Source organism: Toxotes jaculatrix, chromosome 8 (genome assembly GCF_017976425.1).
Source record: "Toxotes jaculatrix isolate fToxJac2 chromosome 8, fToxJac2.pri, whole genome shotgun sequence".
NCBI lineage: Eukaryota > Metazoa > Chordata > Actinopteri > Toxotidae > Toxotes > Toxotes jaculatrix.
In genome coordinates, this window is record NC_054401.1 from 28,540,183 (window position 1) to 28,561,328 (window position 21,146).

Below are 21,146 nucleotides of genomic sequence, written 5' to 3' on the forward strand. Positions count from 1 at the left end.
TCTATCTCTCTCTATCTCTCTGTCTGCTCCACGTTCTCTTTCCCTCTCTGAGACACACACACACACATAAAAAAAAAAAAAATGCCCTCACACATTAGTTTTTTAAGCATGCATTGGAGACACATTCATTTAATGGAAATAGCTGCAAACATGAACAAGGCTTATGTGTTCTTGCAGAGGTACACACAGTGCCATACATCAGACATAATGTAGTGTGTGTGTGTGTGTGTGTGTGTGCTGTCTGACACTGCTGCAGTCATGAATTCACAGTCATTTGCTGCTGCAATCTGAGTTAATGGTTGAACTTCAATTGCCACTCTGGTTTGTTGTGTGGCCATGGCAACCACACAAAACACACCAGGGGAAGACTATGCAGATGCTGACTGTACTGGTATCAGAATTCTACCCCCCTGCACCCCCCCCCCCTCCCCCGCCCCCCACCCACCCTGCCCATCTTGATGTTGTGTTTCAACACAAAAAGTCATGCTATTTTGAACCAGTCTCCCGTGGTGCTGCAGTATGCAAGGCTTTATAATGTATGTATGAATTCTTCAGATGGAGTTTAATGAGCAGAACCGGAAATGGGTTGAAACACAGGCCCGAGAAATGTATGCAATCTAAAAACCAGTGGTGGCCGGCGCACATTCAGCGGTTTGACACATGAAAAAAAAAAAGAAAAAAAAGAAAAATATTTAATGTAAAAGAGATCAAGTGGGGATAAAGAGAGGATCACACATTTGAACTATTTCTCATTAGAGCCATTTATTCGGTGATGAAAGAGGGAGCCATGCAAAATGTCATTAATCCGTGAACCACCAATATGAGTGGAATGTTAATTCCGAGCCGGTGAGGCCTAAAACAGCTTCAAGTCATATCATCTGCGCTTCTCACAAGACCCAAATACCAAAGACTGTTTAGTGACAGTCCAGCTTTAGAAATGTGTCACTCAAACAGAAAAGCCTGGGCTCTGTTTCCTCCCTAATGACATTTGATTTTCGTCCAGCTCTCCTCTGCTTTTCTTTCATATTTTGCATCATTTCAACAACGTACAAGGAAGGAAGACACTGCCAAAAAAAAAGAAAAGAAAAAATATATAAAATATAAAATTTATATATAAATATGAACACATACAAGTGTGTGTCCAATTGTATTGAAAGGCTTCCAAGGATCCAGTCCAGAAGCTATTTGCCGACAGCCATTTTTAATCCCCCGATTAAAAGCAGAAAAGCTTATCTCATAAAACAGACATCCAAATCAATCACTCAGTCCGCTGCTAGCTCTCAGAAAATTTTTAAAATAAAAATAATAATAATAATTAAAAAAAAGATGTTTCTTCCCTCTAAATGGCTTGGAAGCATCAGCACTGGCTGTGGGGGAACAATTTGTCTCACATTTCCCTTCTGTGAGGGGACATTTGGAGAGATGTTACTGAGTCCAGATGGAAGGCTGAATTAAAAACATGAATATGTTTGGAGTGACAGGCATCCCATATCAACAGACAGAGCTACAGGGGCGTTTCATTTGGTGCAGATGACCAAGGATTAGTATGAATGTGTGATGCTTTAGACATTAGAGCCTGTGTATATTTAGCTTTATTGCTCCAAACTCAAATATATCAGTCATGGTCAGGAATAATTTATTTAATGTTGTTCCAGCAAACCAAAACCGAAAATCAGAGAATAAAGTCATTTACTCTGACTTTAGATTTCTTTAGTTCCTTTAAGCTATAAAGGCCAGAGGTAATGTTTTATACTTCCCGTGGATATAATCCAATCAATCTTAGTTCCATATATGTATTTTGGTCTATACTTTGTGTTAACACCTTATTTTGAAAACTAGATGTAGTCACCTGTGCATCCTGTGTTAACTGTAACCCTGGTAACCCTGCATGTCAGCTCGCTCTGGGCCGTATTTTGAGTGCTCAGTGTATTTAGTTGAGTCACTGAATTTCTTGAGGGCGTCTTTTGCTGCAGAGTGATCTCTATCTGATCACTCTGCAGAAATGTCATCTTTAGCTTATCATCCTGAAGGCTGTGTTTCAGTTCTACTCCACTCTGGTTGGGTCAGGTCACTCACAGACTCACAGGTCCCTCTTGAGCTGGAGCTTTCTGTCCCTGATGTGCTGGAGGAGAATCTTCCCTCTCTGCTCCACCATGAGGATGAGAGGCCTGAGACCGCTGACCCCGCCTCGGCTGTCCCAGAATTCCCGGTCTGTGTAAAGTGAGCGTAGAAGAAGACTCTCTAAACAGCCGGACTGGAGCACTGACACTGCTTTCTGTGGAAACCTGACAAGACAAACAGCATTAGGTTTGACGTGTTTTAGTCTCAGTATCTGGGTTTATTCTGGAAAAAAAAAGATGACTATAAAGTAAAGCCTCTTTAACAGACTCCAGGGGCTGTAAGTCATTACAAAACACAGTCTAAGAGAAGTGACCACTGTCCGTTTTGTTCTCCTTACTACAAGACGTGGGGCTAAAAATAATACTAATTTGGTTTATATGAATAACACATAAAAAACTTTATAATTACAGAGGCAATGTTTACCCTGAGAGAGGCGCTACAGAGGGCAATGGGTTCCATCCTCTGGGAGGTAATTAATGCATTTAGCTAATTTCAAGGAAATGGTCATATCAGATTTTTATTTTTTTTTTAATTGGAGTACAAGTGTAAATTTTCCAAGGAAACATGAGAACTCATCCTCTGACGACCATTAACATCCAGAGCAAATGTCAATCCAGCTGTAACTGTCTGAGATATCTTGTTATGGCTCAAGGTTGCAGGGCAAGCAGAAATGTTTAATGTTGAATAATCCTGTTTGCAGAAAGGTCAGGAGAGGTCACCGATATTTATATACCACAGATTTCTGCCGTGAAAATTCTGTCAGTTTCATACTTGTCAACGAGAACAACTTTATTGAATGAAATGACTGTGAGCACAGAGAGGAGGAGAAAGTAGACAGAATGAAGCTATGATGCAATGATGTCCTGAAAATTCGAATTACTATGTTACATCTAGTGACATTTAGCAACTTTTCGAGCTTTAGCTACAGCCCATTGAAGGTAGTTGTTGTCCTCAATTTGGTCCAGCAAAATACTAGGCTTTGACCTATTCTTCTGTCTGTTGAGACTACATCCAACCCTTGGAAGTGCTCCAATTTGCAGTAACCTGACGTTGTCTGTGCAGAAAATGTTAGTTCACATGCAGAATCCCGGATACCTCTGAACTCTTGCAGCTAGTAACTTCAAGGAACAAGCAGTTTGTTGATATTCAGGCTGTTAAAAGCTCTTGAACAAAGTTCATGCACATTAGTTATTCTCTGAAAAATAACCAGTTTTCCTTTTATTTTGCTCCAGCTCATTCAGTGATGAGAAATACTTTAACATGCTCTTTCAGTTCAGTTTCGCATCCAGGCTTAAGATATGGAAGAGCATCTGAAGGGGTGACTTCGTAATCCTAAGTGACAGACAAAGGGGAGTTTCTATCAGACTTGATTCATTCAGCACATTGAACAACACACTGATTGAATGCACACTAATCTAATCAGACACACGCTGTAACAAAACCCTAACAAGTTTCCAGTGGACGTTTCTGTGCTGCTGATTTGAAAGCTGTTCACCAGGGAAATGTGTTGTTAGATGTTTTTTTATTTTCTCCTGAAACATTTCCCTACATTAGTGTTTCTGTGTGCTGTGAGCCAAAAAGGTGTTTCTGACACTGCATGCTGAAATTTATTGAGACTGGGCGCCAGAACGAAAGCAAGCTAGAGTCACCGCCTCGCGACTGTCTGTCTCTGCCAACCAGTGCAGTTGCAGGGTCCATTCATGTCTGTCCAGACTCATTTCAAATATGCAGCGAAGACTTTGAAGTGTGTTTTACCATAATTAGCACATGAAGTGTTGAGTTATGGCCACCTTGACCTTTGACCAGCAAAGTCTAATCAGTTCATCCCTGAGTCCAAGTGGACATTAGTGCTGGACGTAATGAAATTCCCTCCAGGAAATGGACTGTGTGTATATGTGTATGGAGGGATAGGTGGACAACCTGAAAACCTAAAGCCTCTGGCCATGGCTGCTGCTGACTCAGAGGCCTAGATATATCTCAAACCTGCCTCCTCCTGCTTTAAAACAGTGCTTTGTACTCACTCGTCAATGCCTTCAACCAGCCTGAAGTTGAGGTTGTCAATGGACTGCTGTGGTCTGCCAGCGTTGTCTATGAACACCAGTGTGGAGGGATCTGCCTTCCTCACCTGAAACACACACACACACACACACACATTGTTCAGAGGAAACACAGGTGACACATGAGCACTGCTCAGAAATTTGGTTTGAGTATGAGTTTTTGCTGTTTGTCATCCTTTTGTTCTTGTTTTTTTTTTCTTTTATAAATGTGTCTTGTTCTGTTTATTTTCACTGAATTAATTCAATTTTAATCTTTTTTTTAAATCTTTTTTCCCATTCTGATATGAACTGAATAGAATATGTTTTAAATATAATTAAGAGGAATACATGCAAATGATTTAAAACATTTTAATATCATCCTTTTCTTTAGTCAAGGAGAAAAAAAAAGTCTGTGCATGAATTAATAAATCGTGCTTTCAAAGTAATGTATGCACAAATGAGTAATTTGTGCTTCTGAATTAATAATTTGAGCATTTTGTAATACAACAGATCAAACTGTAACACACACTGTTTTAAGGGGAATCAAAAGGAACACTGTGTGCTGCATTCAGTCCAAGTGGCTCATGAGATTTTCCATTTTCCATCTTTTCCCGTGTGTTTTGTGCTGCCTCAGACACACAGAGGCACATGTACAGTCACAGTGACTGATAGCAGCCAAAATGGCAGCATTGCTGAAACAACATCTAATCACAGCAAAAAGAAAAAAAAAGAGAGTGGAGGGGACAAATGTGATGAATGTTATAAACTAGGTGCTTTAATATGAAAGAAAGAATTTAGAGTCACCTCATTAGCTGCTAGCTTGCTGCTAACATGCTATGTGGAGCTGTTTGCAATGCTAGCAACTGTTTGCTAACACATTTACAGCTAGTTCCACTGCCCCCCCCCCAAAAAAAAACATTAACACCACATTAAACAAATGTCTTTTTTGACATTCTAAAACATTTAAAAATGTCAACATGAGGTTTCATGCTATGTTCTGTTCATTCATGTACACAAAGTATAATCTAAAAGCACAAATGTAGTCATTTGTGTGGAATAATAATTCATTTGAGAGCAAGATTTATTTGTTTGGGGGGTTTTTTTTTTTTTTTTTTTCCCACAATCACTGGCTGAGTCCTTAATTACAAACAGAGACGCTGCAACAAAAATTCAGTTGGATGAAAAAGGCTGGTTATGTAACTCATAAGCTCTTTATGCATATTTCTTGACATTTTGACTTACAAGAGCAGGAGGATCACAGGTGTTCCTAATAACATTAACAAGGGTTTTGTGTGTGACAGTGAGTTATTATGAGCAATACAATCCTGAGACTGAAACACCTGTTGTGACATGCTGCTGTGCCATAGTTTGAACATTTAATTCAGATTCGGATTATGAGAATATCATCCTCACACCCTGTGACAAAAATCAGCCGTAAACAATATTTTCACTGAGGTTTCAGCAGGTAAGTGATTCTGGATGACCTTCAGCTCAACAGCAGAATGATTCTCATACAAATACCTTTTTTATCTAGTTTTACATACTGTAGCTAAGAACACAAATCATATGCACAGTAACATAATCAGCTCCTCCTCAGAAACATTTGCCAGCCTGAGAGCTCATTTGTGAGCTTTGAAAGACACATACATCAGCACTGCTGATGCTTCTTGTTGTACCATTTAAATATAGATCTATTCTCCTGTGTTGCCATGGAAGAATGGCAGCAACAAAATGTTTTGCAGAGAAAAACAAACAGCGGAGCCGAGGTGGATTTCATTTTCTTCATTCCCACTGTTACAATGAATAATGATTTGAAAATCACAGAAAACAGTGACATTTAAAGCTTTGAAATTAAACAACAATTTGGCTTGGCAGGGGGAAAAAAAAGCACTTTCTTTTTTCTTTTTACCAACACATTAGTCAGAGCACAGATCAGTAAATTTGTCCTTTAATTTTACATTATTCTTTGGGCCTTATAGCATTTAGATACCGGCACAGAGAGAAAAACTCTGTGTTTACTGTCTGTGGAGTTGAAGTGACATTAGTCCTGTCTGTGATACGTACCAGGATGTGAACCAGCAGCAGGTCCTTGGTGTTGTCACACTTGGCGTGCAGCAGGTTCTCCACACAGACTTCTGTTGGATCAGGTGTGAAACCACAGCAGTACCTGTCCAGACGGTCGTTTACCTGCACCAACACACAAAGAACACATACAAAGTAATTAGCTGCATAAAGGCTGCACTGTAACCTCCTCTGGGTGGAAGCTGTTTGGGTTGTATACTCCCTGCATGGATCATTTCATCTATATTTTTATTTATATTTAACATTCTCCAGAAAAGACACTGGAATTTAACATCACTCAAAGATAAAGGAGTTAAGGACTTGATGGTAAAGATGCAAACACATTTTCTACCAGTCAAACAAAAGGTTTGTGAAGATTCCCAGTCTTCCAGGTCATGGTGTCATATGAAGGCAGCTGGACTTGCTTGAGGTTCACCTCTCGTCCTAAAAGCTTCTTGATTTATCCTGTGTAGGTGGACCTCTGAGTCTGGACCTGAGGAACTGGCTCTCTTCTAAGCAGAGCATTGAGTGAACGTACATAATCAGCAGAGCAGGAGAGCCAGCTCCTCGAGTCAGGACTCAGCAGTCCTCTTACATCTGAAGGACAAGGGACACTCATTTGAGGACAACAAAAAGTGGTTTTAAGTAGAGACAACAGACTCATTATTTGGTTGTTTTAACAACCCATGATTTCACTGTGAGCGATCCCACTTCTCAAACCACACCTACTCCCTGTTATTGCCAACACACAATGAACCTTCAGTTTTCAATTAGTCTGCACTGACTTCCAGAGGTGGGACCAAGTCATTGTTTTGCAAGTCCCAAGTAAGTCTCAAGTCTTGGCCCTCAAGTCCCGAGTCAAGTCCCAAGTCAAGACAGGCAAGTCCCGAGTCAAGTCCAAAGTCAAGATTGACAAGTCTCAAGTCAAGTCCAAAGTCCTACACTTTGAGTTTCAAGTCCTTTCGAGTCCTTTTAACCACACAGCAATAATATATTATGTAAGAGGTAAGCATATTAAACAGATGTCAGAACATCCCTTATAGCAACACATGAACTGTATTGAAACTACTCTTAATTACTCATATTATTAATATCAATCTTAACATTGTGTGATAATATATTTTGTATTTTAGTGTGTTACGTTGCAGCACGTAGACCAGCAACTCACGTGTGCAAGCTAACTTGTTTTTTCGTCAATGGACTGCTAGAGAGTAAGAGCAACGAGCAGTATAACTTTGTTTTCCTGTCAGAAAAATCCGTCTGACAGCAAGCTAAAACGGTACACATATTCTTAATATAGCGCACATTTAAAGTGACCTTGATTTTATTAGGTTTGCCTCTTTGTAGGTGGCTAAAATATGCGTTGCTGCTAACCGCCGTCTACTGTGTGATACCTTGACTAATGTTATGTATAAGTACCTCAACCATAGCCCTGTTAAAAAAATACTTAACAAAGGTATGAATAAGGGAGTGAACTCGCAGTAGACGCAACGAATTACCGTGTTTGCAATGATTTAGCTACACAGCAAAGAAAAATTAGCTACTTAGCCAATAAATGTAAGCTTTCATTCAGAACTTACCTTTCTTTGTGCAACTTCAGATGTCGAACGAAGTTCGAAGTTGTTGCGTCTCCATCTGTAATCTTCGAGCCACGTTTTGCATACTGCAATTCGTTTTTTATTGACCACCTCGTAGTTTTTATACCCGAACGAAACTATCTTTGGTATCATTTTTTCCAGCTAGCGCGCTGTTTGACAGTCCGTCTTCATTGGTTGTCCTGCAATTTGATTGGATGGATGCTGTCGGATCAAAACAACGTTGATCTAATTTGATTGGATGTTGTGCCAACAGCACATACACACACAGACGCACACATACAAAGAAAGATACAGAGCGTTCCTTAATAACATCCTTTTTAATCTTTGGGTTTTTGAGGAAAGTAGCAAGTCTTGTCGAGTCAAAAGGCTCAAGTCCAAGTGAAGTCACAAGTCATTGATGTTAAAGTCCAAGTCGAGTTGCAAGTCTCTTTACATTTTGTCAAGTCGAGTCTAAAGTCATCAAATTAATGACTCGAGTCTGACTCGAGTCCAAGTCATGTGACTCGAGTCCACACCTCTGCTGACTTCCACTGTAAATCATGTTTTCAACAAGCAGCCAGTGTTGGCTCATGGTCCCAGTCAGTGATCTTCCTCTGGCTCTGTGTCTGACAGATGATGCAGTCCTCAGTGTGGAAACAGATGAACCCCCTACACTGAAACCTAGTGAATTCATGTGGAGGCAAGTGAAACATATGAGAATAGTTTTACTGATGAGGGATAAAGTGGACTCATCAGAGGCGAAGGCCTACGCAGCACACTCTATGAACACTGCCGGAAATATAAGAATAAAGTTTCGGGAGAAGAAAAAACTAAGGACTGATGACCAAAAGTATGAAAACAAGACCCAAGTTGAAATTTAAAGGAATTTTCCTTTAAATCTTTTGGTGACAGCAACCTTATACAATACAGTAGCTAACCCTAAAAAAAAAAAAGAGCAGTTGCAGGGTGAGTAGAAATGTGGCAGGTCCTGCTGGATGTGAGGAGAATCCCAAGCTGCAGCGAGTTCCTCCCAGTCTGCAGCTGATGAAATCGACGAACAGTATACGACAGCTGAAGCTCGTCCATGCGAGAGTCATGTGATTTACACCCCGAGGTCGAAGTGAGAGACTTACACACCGAGAAGAAAACAGACGCAACCTTGATGAGATCTGCCCTCAGGTCGACTGCAGGGTTTGGCTGTTTGTGAGGTCATGTGTGTTTGCTCTCTGTGTGTATCTGCTGGATGTGAGTTTTGTGTATATATCGGTTCACTCGTGCATGACTGTGTGACTCAAACAGCCCCCGGTGCCCTCAGGTCAGTGGTGTGTGTGTGTGTGTGTTCGTGTTCGTGTGTTTTGTTGTGCAGTAAAGCTCCACCTCCATTGTTTCTTCTCACTTGTGCGGTGCTTTTAGGAGACTTCTCACCCTGCTGCCACTTTTCACTCCCACACTGGGAGCACACTGATTTTGGGTTTGGTCCAGCAGTCTTGTGGAGACTGAGCCAATATTGACTTACACTGCCACCGAACGCCAGCCAGCCTCGGGGAAAGACGAGATGTGGCGCTCTGCTGTGGTCAGAGTCAACACCAAATTAAAGTGGGACAAACTGCAAAGTGTGTGTGTGTGTGTCTCCATACTCTGCACACACTGTGTGATCTGATGTTACAGAGGTCAGTTAACACGGTTCTCTCAGCTCGCTCAGTCCTCATTTCCCAGTGTCTCCACACACACACACACACACACACACACACACACACACACACACACACACACACACACACACACACACACACACACACACACACACACACACACACACACAGTGTTTCTCCACTGCTCTTTAGCTGTTCACCAGTCGGTGCCTCAGTGTGGGCAGTGTGTTCTTTTTTCACAGGTTTTCTGCAAATGAGTTTAGACTTTCTGTAGAAGCTGCTTTTTTTATTCTCCTTACAGCCATGGTGAAATCACAATGACACATTTAAACTGCACATTTTTTTTAAAATTTGGCTTGTTTAAATGAAACCACAACGAAAAACGAATGAAAACTGGTGATATTATGCACCTTTGAAGACCCATTTGTTGGCCCATCAGTCTACCCTGGCCTCCTCCCTGTGCTGTCTTTGTTGCTCTATATAAAACATCACTTTATAAAACTTCAACCAGCTCTGGATGTGAAGAAAAATAACTCCATCCACAGTTTCATGTCTAAAGACATGCACCCCTCCAGCAGTCTGGATAACCATGATATTCCACAGCACTGACACTGCAGCAGTCAGGCTGTTTTCCACTGCTGGAGACACAGTGTTAGTAACAACAGCTTTGCTTTTTCCTCCTTTTACTCCACAACACACACATCAACCACTGTTTTTTACAATTCCTTCAGCAGCATACACAGCTAAAATCCTCATGTCTGCACACACAATGTTTCAAGGTTCAACCAGGAACTGCTGTGTAGCAGTCTGCAGCAGTGTACCTTTCATTTTTAAAACCTGCACTCACATGGTCACCTTATCCTCGGTTCCTCTGTCCTCCCCAGGGTGTCCTCCACTGCCACTGTGTGTTTGTCTGAATGAGTGAGTGTGTGTGTCCTTCACACTGCTCTCCCTGTGCCTTTGGTGTTTGGTTCCCTGCTATCAGAGCCCGGGGAGGTGTTAAGGGAGCAGGTAGGAACAAGTGTTCAGAGGCACGCTCATCGGCTCTCAGCGGATCAATAGGAGGCTATTAGAGCTTGGCCCTGTTACAGGGATTGACTTCTGGCAGCGAGGGGGAGAGAGAGCTGCCTCATGGGTTATTCATATTCAGCCCCACACATGCTGTAGATGGGTGTTAGATACACATTCTATATCAGTGTGCAGACAGAACAAAGCAGGACAAAATTACTGCTGGAGGTTGTAAAATCAGCGACGGGGTGCAGCTTCTGCTGTGTAGGTTTCAGTGTATCAGCACAAGCTCGTATCGCAGCAGACATGCTGAACATACATGATGCTGTCAGTAACACAGGAAGGATGGATGGGACAGTAACAGTTCTTCAGTAATGTGTCAGCAGGCATAGTGTACATAGAAATACAGCAGCATTTTGCTCTGAAGTTTCCTGTTTAGCTAACCACCAGTTAGTATCAATTAAGCAGTTGGTTAACCAACCACAATAATGCAGTGATGTGCAAAGTGTGTGAGGAAACTAATCTGGATCTGAAAGTACAGCTCTGTGGTCTCAGTGTCACGGTCTACTTCCCCTGTTCCCCTCAGCCCTGTCTCCAGTCCCAGACCTGTCTTTCTCCTTCTGCTCACCAGATGTCCCCAGACTTTTGTTCCTGGTACCCTTGCTCACCTGCTTTCCATTTGTTATCACCTGAGCTTCCTGCCCCACTTCCACAACCCACGAGCTGTTCACGCATATCCACACATCCACTGAACAACAGGCACAGGAAATCCAGGGCGAGGCCGTCTTGATATGAAAAACACAGAACACCTGAATACACCTTACATGACGTCGCTACATTCCTCAGCTACGTGAATCCGAACAGGTACAGGAGCAGAGTGATCAAAGGCACATGGTGGTAACAGAGGGAATAAATGATTCAACTAAGAATTTCACCATCATTAAACAAACATAATTTAAAAATGTACTGTATTTATAGCCAGAAGATAGCACTGTTTTTAGTACAGTGAGACTAAAGCAGTGAAAATTCTCATTTGGTTTGTGTTCACTGAAAAGAGCTGAATTCATATTTGTTCTCCAGCCATGAGTGTGTCACGGGGCGCAGGGAAGGGGCAGGGTTTCCTGTATTGCTGCCATGGAGCTGTGCCTGTGCAGCAGAGAGGTGCTAAATCACAGTGAAAGTGGGGGGGGGGTTTGCCATGATGTACAATTACAAAGTCAGCCACGCAACCTCGCTGAAATCACTTGGATATAATCACTCAGCAGGATATCTTCTCTCACAAACAATTAGTCCCAAACTTCTTCCAAGACACGTTTACGGGCCTCGCTTTAATCTGTCCTCAGAGCTTCTTAATGACATTAAACAGCTCCTGATTTTCATTTAAAAGTTGTGAATCTCTGGCTCTGCTGGACTCTGCAGACTCAGAAGGTTTGCTCTGAAGCATCACTGGAGAAGAAACACACTGCAAATGCATGTTATTACTGCAAAGCCCATTTAAAGGATTGATGGGAGTAAGACTAATGTTGATGTGCCCACTTCCTGGCTTGTCGTTTGGGTAAATATAGTACCTTGGCACACACCTGCTCCATGCACCACATACACAGTAATGGAGGAAACATGAAGAAATGCTTTAAACACACTGACATTTTTTTTACACCTCTCAGACTTTACAATGTCAGATTATCCATAACTTCATTATCACCACGACAACCGCCCCATATCTATCCATCTATAGTGTAAAGTCTCTGCATAATTCTCTGCATCCTCACCCGCCTGTTGTTTAGCTCAGAAACAACAGCTCTAGAAGAATCATTAGCAGCTGACACCTTATAAACGAGCTCCGCTCAAAATGTAAATCCAAAGACGTGCGTGCACACTTTTACACGTACGCACACTCCGAGAGACAAAGACACACACCAATATCCAGACCGAGAGCTGTATTGGATTTTTAATTGAACTGACAGCACCGCATCCAAACCCACAGACTCTGACACACCAATGCCCCAGACACACACTCCTACGCACACATGGAAATACACACACACACACACACACACACACACACACACATCTAGAATGTAGGTATTGCTCATTAAATTGAACCATTATGTAGAAATGAGCCTGGGAGTTTTGTCCTGCTGTAACCTCTGTACCTTTTCATCAGTCAAAAAGTAATTATCTGATATCTAATTACACTCAGGAAAGAAGAGAAGTCAGGCTTTCGTCTGCACCGCAGTCTTTCAATCAAGAGTGCAGTTAGCTCTCTTTACTGTTGTACTGAGGGAATAAGTTGTTCTTACTTCCTGAAGTACAACTCCCTTTACTACTGTATGTGGATGCAGTGAGGCGGCCTAAAGCAGCGTGTGAGTTGTATGCATGATATGAACAGTATTTCAGATCATACCGACGCTGCAAAAGAAACCAGGACTGCATGGGAGGGGCTTAGCTCCGCCAACACAAGCAACAGAATTTTGAGTTTGGGAGGGTTTAAAAAAAATACACTAAATAAAATTCAGACTGCCCTGGTCTGTGCGTCTGACTTTTATATTCAGGCAGTAATGTGTGTGTGACGTGATTAATGACGTGCAGGGTGTTTTTTGTATCATGGCTCATGAGCTGCTTGCATGTGTTGTTTTGATATGTATAATTACTGGGCGTGGATTCGGCGGTCGGTGCTGCAGAATAGCTTGTTCTGTAGTGCGCCGTGTTTTCATCTCTTCCATCATGTCTGCTGTGCATTAAAGCTGAGTGTCCCCTCTGTCTAACAGCATGCTGTGAAGACTTAGCTGCTCTTCCCAGTCACACACCTTTGTGAAGCAGGTTTCTTCTTTATCTCAGCCACAAAAACAAGACCTCAGAATAGAATGGATGAAGAAGCATTTCATTTTGCCTTGTAAAATTTGGTATTTGAGGCAGTGAGAGCTCAATAAAGTCTCTCACTCTCTCTCAAAGCTGTCCAGGGTGCTGACAGCTTTTTCTAAGAGCTGTGTGCATGGCCTCTGAAAGACTGATCTGACCAGGAATAACTCGCATTAACATGCATTAACTGTAATAAAATGCAATTAATGTAATTAATTTGAACACTGATTGGAAGTCAAACACTTCATCTGTTCTCCCGCAGTTAAACAATCACCATGACATTTACAGCTTTGGTCATATACAAATGTGTGTGTTTACTACACAGGATGTCTTAATTACTATAAGAAACAAAAATCGGTATAAAAACTTGCAAAGAGACAGGAAGTGTGGAATAAAGTCTGCTTTTAAGCTTCTTCAGCCCTACATATACAGTATAGTAAAGAGTATAATTAAGGGTAGAGATCCCACAGAGAATCCAAAAACAATAAAAAAGGTTAACATGCTGAGGGATTACTATACACTTCAGTATAGCAGAAGGGCCCCCCATATAAGCCAGGTTCTGCTCAAGGTTTCTTCCTGTTAAAAGGGAGTTTTTCCTTGCCACTGTCGCCTTAAGTGCTTGCTCTGGGGTCAGGCTCTGGGCCTCTGTAAAGCGCTTTGAGACAATTTTGATTATGGAAGGAGCTATATAAATAAAATTGAATTGAACTGAATTGAGCAGACAGGCTACAGGTGTGAATGCATGTCTCTTCTTCTCTGATGGTGCTGACAGGTACTTACAGTCTCCCCAACATTTAAAACTAAGTCAGTCTAAGTCTGAAGCAAAGTGTGTGCAACAGCATAGTTAAATATAGTAACACTGTCTGCCACTGCTGACTGTCTCTGCCTCCCCTCATACTGCAAACAGTACAGCATGGTTTTTTTTGACTGGTGATGCAAAAGCACATAACCACATTAAACCAAGATCACATGGTGCTGCCAACAATGTAATGTACAATCAGCGTGATGTGACATCACATCCCAAACCACATCTGTCTATCTGTGCAAAGCTGTATGTAAGCTGAGCGCCCCCAACTGACGATACACTGTAACACAGGCCAGGCCGTGTTCACAGATGCGTTACAACAACGCCATTCTCGCGGTACAGTGTGACACTTTAATGAGCTACTACTGCAGGTGTGAATGTGACTGACTGTGTGTTTGTCTCTCTGTGTGTTTGTCACTCAGCTGCTCTCCTTACATTACATAATATATGTTTAGACCCCCATCAAACCACAGCTCTAGTCAAAGGCACCAAAGTCAATCTCAGGACAAGTCCAGGACCAGTTACAGTAAAGAAGTGCGCCAAAAAGGGCATGAGGCTGTGAGGAGACACAGACAAAGGTTTAAATTGTTATATACTTCATGGAACAAGCACCAATTTACAGTTTTTCATAGTGGCAGTTCTCAATCCCTTAAAAGCAATAATCATGTAGCTTCTGTTAAGAGTCTACAGCCGTGCTCAGTAAGGCAAGCAAGAAAGCTACATGTGAGCTACATGCTAACATGCTCACAAGGACAATGCTGTCATGATGAAGGTGTTAGTGAGTTAGCATGCTAACCTGTCTTATCAATCACACCTTCTACACTAACCCAATAGTTAAGTCAAATATCCTCTACAAATGACTGAATGGCACAAGCCCAGTTTAAACATAGGTGTACAGGTTTCCTACACTCAGGTACAATCCATAGGAATGGACTAGCAGCAGACATTCTGGACATGGCTTCAGTGATGACACTGATGTATTATACACGTCCCTGCTGTTTACAGTATAGGAGCTGTCACAGATTTAACACTCCAATCATCTCTGTTCTTCACAAGAAGCTAAGAGCTCAGTTTAACATGGCGGTCTGTGGGAGTTTAGACCAGCTCTCTCTCTGTGCTTGGAGGGGATTTATTTAAAAACTGTAAGTCACGTTACGATGAGAGTAAGACTGAGTGAGAGAGGACACATTTCTCTATGTTCTGATCTGAAGGTTGGTAATGGTGGGAACTGAAATGGCAGAGAGTGGGTGATGTCACTCACTCTGAGTTAGCTTCACATTCAGTGCAATGCACACCCGTTATAAAATCTGAAACCTTCTGAAGCCTTAAAACGAAAACCGCGACTCCACAAAAACCACGCCAGGTGTCAAAATACTGATTTAACCCAATGTAGTCTGAGGACTTGTGACCCATTACATTTTTCAACCATGTTTTCTACTTGAAAGAATGATGAAGCAGCATGGCTCCAAACCCAGGTCGGTTTGAGCTTTTTCTTGACGACCTCCATTTCAGTCTTATGTCACCATGGTGAGTGAGACATGTGAGCACAGAACAGAGAAAAAAAATAAACTTTTCTTACCTGTAATAAGAAGTCAAAGAGAGCCAGTCTCCCCCACTCTGAGTGGTGGACTCCCACACAGGGCACTGACCTCAGGTCCGCATCACTCCCACAGTGGACCTGCAGCAGCTTCTGGTACTGAACCCAGCTGAGTGGTACTGAGTTCTGGTCATTGTCTCTATCAGCGAGGTGCTGAATATCTGGGTCCCACCACAGTACAGGCCTGGGGGTGCCGCTGATGTACCGATACGGTAGAATGTCACTGTGGAAAGTCCTCAGCACTGCAGGGAGACTTCTGTTGAGTCCCAGGACTCTGTCCAGGTGGAAGGCGAACACCTCGAACCAGTCATCAGTGCGTTTGATCAGGGAGCAGCTCCCCCGCTGGCAGCGTTCATTATGGGTTTCTGGATGTCTTTGTCTATGCTGAGGTGAATCTCTCACTGGGTATGGCTGCTGACATGGAAAACATTTTTATTAGATATTGATTATTCAAAATATAGTTTCAAGTTCAAGTGTTTCACAGAGGAAGTGGAAAAGGAAACAACATAGACAAAAGGGTCATAACAAAACCAGACAGAAATAAGAAACAGAATTTTGAAAGACTTAAAAATTGAAACAATAAAATGTTACAAATAAATAAAAGTGAAATAAATAAAGTAACAAGGTATACATGAAAAAGTATGGAAACCAATGAATAGGACTTAAACCTAGGCCAATAATACGGTAAGGTATGTTTATTAAAAGCCAGGCTAAAAAGATATGTCCACAATGTCCAGGCTGCTCCAGAGACACAGTAGCTAAAGCTCGACTCTGTGTGTTTTTGTTGAAATCCTTGGGATGAGTACGAGGTCAGCTGCAGAGGATCTGAGGGATCATCAGCAGGATGGACTGGAGCATCTTGCAGCAGCTAGAGAGAATTAAGAGAGGTTGTGCAGAAAGCCAAAGCGAATCCATCTTGCAGCCGCGGCGTACCACCTCTGTCCAGGTTAGCTGGGTCCATGGGGTTCCTCAGGGCCTTGAGCATATTTTTGGTGTGAACCCCTGGATCATCTAACAGTGTCGGGGTCAGTCATTTACAAAATATGCTTTGCCTGAGCAGCAGCTAAGGAGACAAAGGTGTCATCAGCTTATCTGTTTTTCTGAGCTCTGACTTCAGGCTGTACATATCGTCCCTTAACTGTGAGTAAGCAAGTTTGAAAAGCACACACAGTCATAATATCTTATTTTAATCCAAGTGTAAATCCAGTACAGCCTAATCCAGATCCAGCTTTACAGTTGGGGCAGCTGGGATATTAAGATGTTAATTATTGTGTTAACACTGTGAAACTAGTACTGAGGTGCTCGCCAACTATCAGGGTACTGGACCAGATATAGTTTCAGTTACTGACTGCTCACACTGGGAGCAGGGGAGCTGTTTTTGTTTGGACTCTCTGTTGTTTGGTTTCTTTGAGATTATTATTTCCTATTTCATTTTGAAATTACCTTGTGTCTGTTGTTTCATTTCCTGCCCTTGCGTGTTTCTTGCTTCTGTCATAGTCTACCCCGCCCTGATGTGTTTCACCTGTTCCTAGTTACCCCGCCACCTCACTCCCTTCACTCCTCGTCAGTTCGTCTGTTCAGTTTCCTCATGCTTCTTCGTTCCTGTTCATGTTTTGGTTTTTCCTCCTGGTCTGCTTCAGTGGGTTTTTCCTGGTGTTCCTCCTTCCAGTGCGTGTGTGTGTGTGTGTTCATCTATCACTGTTCCTGCCAGTCATCACTTGTCTACTCAGCGACGTGTAAGCCTGCTCTTGTTATTAAAATACCTTCACCGTACCAGCCTCTCTTGGAGTCTGCATCTGGGTCCACCCTTCCCTGAGCCATTACAGTTCTGACTGATTTTATTTTTTTATTTCTTTAAGTAAAATCAGACCTCTTGCAGTTTGCCTCGTGGTTGTTTGTGTCACTTATTTAAGCTCCTTCCCTCTGCTTCCCTCTTCCCTAACAGCCTGGGTCGTAACATAAATGACAAAGGCTAAGTGATTTCCTCAAACCGCTGAGTTCAGCAGTCTTTATCAAACACTGCTCAAACTGAAGGTAACACTGCATTTGCTGAGGATTATTCAGGTGTGGATTAATCCACATTTAGGTGCTTTAGTGAATATTTGCAGCAGCTGGATGATGTATGTGGGACAAAGTCAAAATAAACTACACACAACAGTGTGGCTCACTGATGGATTTTTAATGGAGCTCTGTGGCACAGAGGAATTGAGTGCTGCAGGAATGAGTCCTTTTCTTTTTTTCTTTTTTTTGAAATGGGTTTTGTTGAGAACAGGTCTGTGGTTAACACAAGCTTAAGACATTTTTACATTTTATAAAATACATCAGGAAATACAGGACATCTATTTCCTGCCTTTCTGTCTTAAAGGAGCAGTCCTTTATGAAAAGATACACTCATTTACGTAATGTGAAATTTCAAATGATCTCCTCAACCTATGATTAAAAATAGTCAAATAGTGTACCTGCTGGTGTGCTGGAGGTTCCAGTGCCACTTGCAGCACCTGTCCATGTCCAGGCACCCGGGCCTTGCTGACCACCTCACCCCCAGAGAGGAGCTCCATCTTCTGGATGTCATCCTCGCTGAGCCAGGGAAGAGGCCAGAGATCTGGACTAATCCTGACCCTCCTGTGGTCAGTGTCTGGGAAGTCCTGATCTGTAAATGTCTGACACCAGCTGCTGTCATCTTTCTTTGTCGCTGCCTCGGATCTGGACCAAGCCTTTCCACGGTCCAACGACCCGGGATTCTTTTCAGAGGGATCCTCTGAGAGCTTCTGGTGTTTTTTGAGATTCCTGGAGGGCTTCTTCACAACCTGCTGCTCCTTACTGACTTCATCAGATTTCCCAGAGTGCTTTGTTGCTTGTCTGTGTTTATCCAGAGCCTGGTGATGTTCAGCTAGCTTTGCACTTGTATGGCTGCCATGTATTTGGGTGTCAGCCTTCCTATGTGTATGTCTATCCCCCCATCTGCCTGCCTGTCTGTCTGCAGCTCGTCTGTCACTTATTAGAGCATCTGCTGGGGCAGGGATGTGAGCTGTGGTGGATTTACTCCTTTCATGATGAGTATATGTCTGTGCAGTGTGCTTTACCACAGCACTGTGGTAGCTTGGCTTAATTCTATGCTTTGGTCCTGTGTTGTTGACTATAAACTCTGGGAGACTGGGATGGTTATGAGTGGTTGGGTGCTGGATGGCGCCTGCCACTTCTTTACTTTTCGAAGCAAAGCCTTTGCCTTTGTGTTTATTTCTGAGTAAGTCTGCGAGATGTTTCTCTCGCTCTCTCTTGATGCTATTCATGTCATTGTCCACTGTGTCCCCAAAAGGTATGGGTAGCATTGACAGTTTAGGTGTCTCTTTTCCAGAGCTGGCTTTCCAGGCCTCACTGTGGATGTGAGCGAGTGGCTGCTGAAAGGTATCAGCTAGAGGAGGCTCCCTGACCCTGGGCCTGGATCTGAACTCCCCAGCGAAGCGCAGGGCCCGAGACGGCTGCCGGTTAACGTCAGCGGGCGGCGAAGGGAGGGGTAGAGTGATAGTCATCACTGAGATTGTGAAGAGGAGGAGGAAGAGGGAGTACAGCAGGAGCAGCCATTGTTGACCACAGCAGAGTTTTGACCACCCTCTCCAGGCCTGCAAAGAACCAAAAGGAAAAGAAAGGCAGACGAGTTAGAGGGAGACCAACAGAACAGTGATAATGAAGTGTTAAAATTGGTTTTTAAAGAAAGGAGTGCTCAGATTCCTGCGGGGTTAACCAAAGGCTGTGCTGAGATCTCTTGGCTCCAGGCATGTGGAAAGCAAATGTGTTCATGATTCACACTCTGCAATGGGAAAGGGAGTAAAAGAAACAAACAGTGCTTCTTTGGCACATTATTCTGCTCTGTTCTGTGATATCACAAATAGTGATGTGTGACATTTGAGCACTTATTACCCAAAATGGAAATGAGAGAGAAAAGCAGGAATTTGGTGACAAAGAGGGAGAGTAGCTGAAACACCCTGTTTGTGCTGCACAGATCTGAATACATAAGCAGCAGAATATAAAGCTGGTGTCAGCTGGTTTGTGTGTTTCCAGTAGCTTACAGCAGAATTAGGTTTATCCAGCTGAGACCAGTACAATTGTGGCATGGCCATAAGTCAGCGCTGCACTCTGCACAAAATGCACAGCAAGGGGAAAAGCCATATTTCACACAATATCCTGTCACTGCCCCAATACCTCTTACTGTACACTATTATAAAAGTAATTCGGCTGTAGGAATTCAAAGTCCCGGCTCTTTATGTACTGTGGAGTCAGGCTGTGTACTACCTGACGTCCCGTGCCTTCTTTCCATTTGATGCCTTGAAGTAGAGGCAACAAAACTGGAGCTCGATGAAAGTGACACTCAAATAATAAAACCAACATTAAAGCCTTCGAGAGATTTATTGCGGAGCATTTCAGGGTTTGTGTTGGAAGAAGCCTCCGTACCGACACTCAATCTATGTGTCTGAAACAATCTGAACAGGATCTACAAATAAAAATTGTCCATTTATTTCTGCATGTCCTCCACAGACAGGGTGGCCCACCAGTGGAAAGATAAACAGTAATAGAGGAAGCATTTCCCAATAATGAGGCTTCCTTTCATTCCCAAAAACTGGAATCATGCCCAGTCGACATGAGCAGCTGAAACATGAGCCACGCAGTTTAAGCTCTGTCTGAATGCCCCACTTTTTAATCCTGACCTATAAGTAAAGCCATAGGTGAAAGGCTGCAGTTTTCATTTCTAGACAGAATGACCCAGAAACCTGCAGCCTCTCCTCTCTGCCCCTGACTACACACTCTCTCTCTCTCTCTCTCTCTCTCTCTCTCTCTCTCTCTCTCTCTCTCCCTCCTTTCCTGTCCGCCTCTCTTTTCCTTCATTGAGGTGAAGGCGGAACGAAGGAATGTTTCAGACCCTTGAGACGTCTTCCCCATCTTAGAGCCGTTAACAACATTCCCAGATCCCTCCACCTGTGAAAGGATCCCATTATTCTTCCCCTGTACTGGAATGCCCTGAACCTGGTTCCCTGTGCTGGCAGCTCAAGTCCTGAGAGAGCCTGATACATTATACACACTTAAACATAAACAGCAGGGCCCAAACATGAGACTTAGCCTATCAGTCAGACTCAAAAACATATTTAACCATTGCAGGAGCTCATTTTTTATGCTGCTGGACTTCTACTATGGAATCTACGGTGCGTTATAGAGGCTACACAATGAATACTGATCAGTCCACCGGCCATCGATCAAAGGTGCGACAGCCAGTTAATGTCACTGAATTACTGCATTTAGTCTGAGTCTTTTGTAAATCCCACTAAATAAATGTGATCATTGCTGAGAGGAGCGGCAGCCTCTGCTGACCTCTTAGTGGCTCTTTGTATTTCACACCACTGGGTTGGATTTCACAGCAGATCTGCAGGATTGCCTGCC

The 21,146-nt window shown here is 42.8% G+C and overlaps 1 protein-coding gene across 2 annotated transcripts in view; it reads right to left on the reverse strand.

The window, feature by feature from the left end:
* Positions 1 to 772: 772 nt before the first annotated feature.
* The window catches only part of gask1a (golgi associated kinase 1A), a 37,225-nt gene continuing 16,851 nt past the window's right edge, over positions 773 to 21,146 (reverse strand). The window contains exons 2-6 of one of the 2 annotated variants that reach the window (XM_041044839.1): positions 18,176 to 19,336; positions 15,699 to 16,127; positions 6,222 to 6,344; positions 4,143 to 4,246; positions 773 to 2,285 (exon numbers count right to left, since the gene is read on the reverse strand). In XM_041044839.1, coding sequence (XP_040900773.1) covers positions 2,081 to 2,285; positions 4,143 to 4,246; positions 6,222 to 6,344; positions 15,699 to 16,127; positions 18,176 to 19,336 — 2,022 coding nt within the window. In that variant the 3' untranslated portion in view covers positions 773 to 2,080. Of the gene's footprint in view, positions 2,286 to 4,142; positions 4,247 to 6,221; positions 6,345 to 15,698; positions 16,131 to 18,175; positions 19,337 to 21,146 lie in introns of both variants that reach the window. The other variant, XM_041044838.1, reaches the window with a different exon arrangement.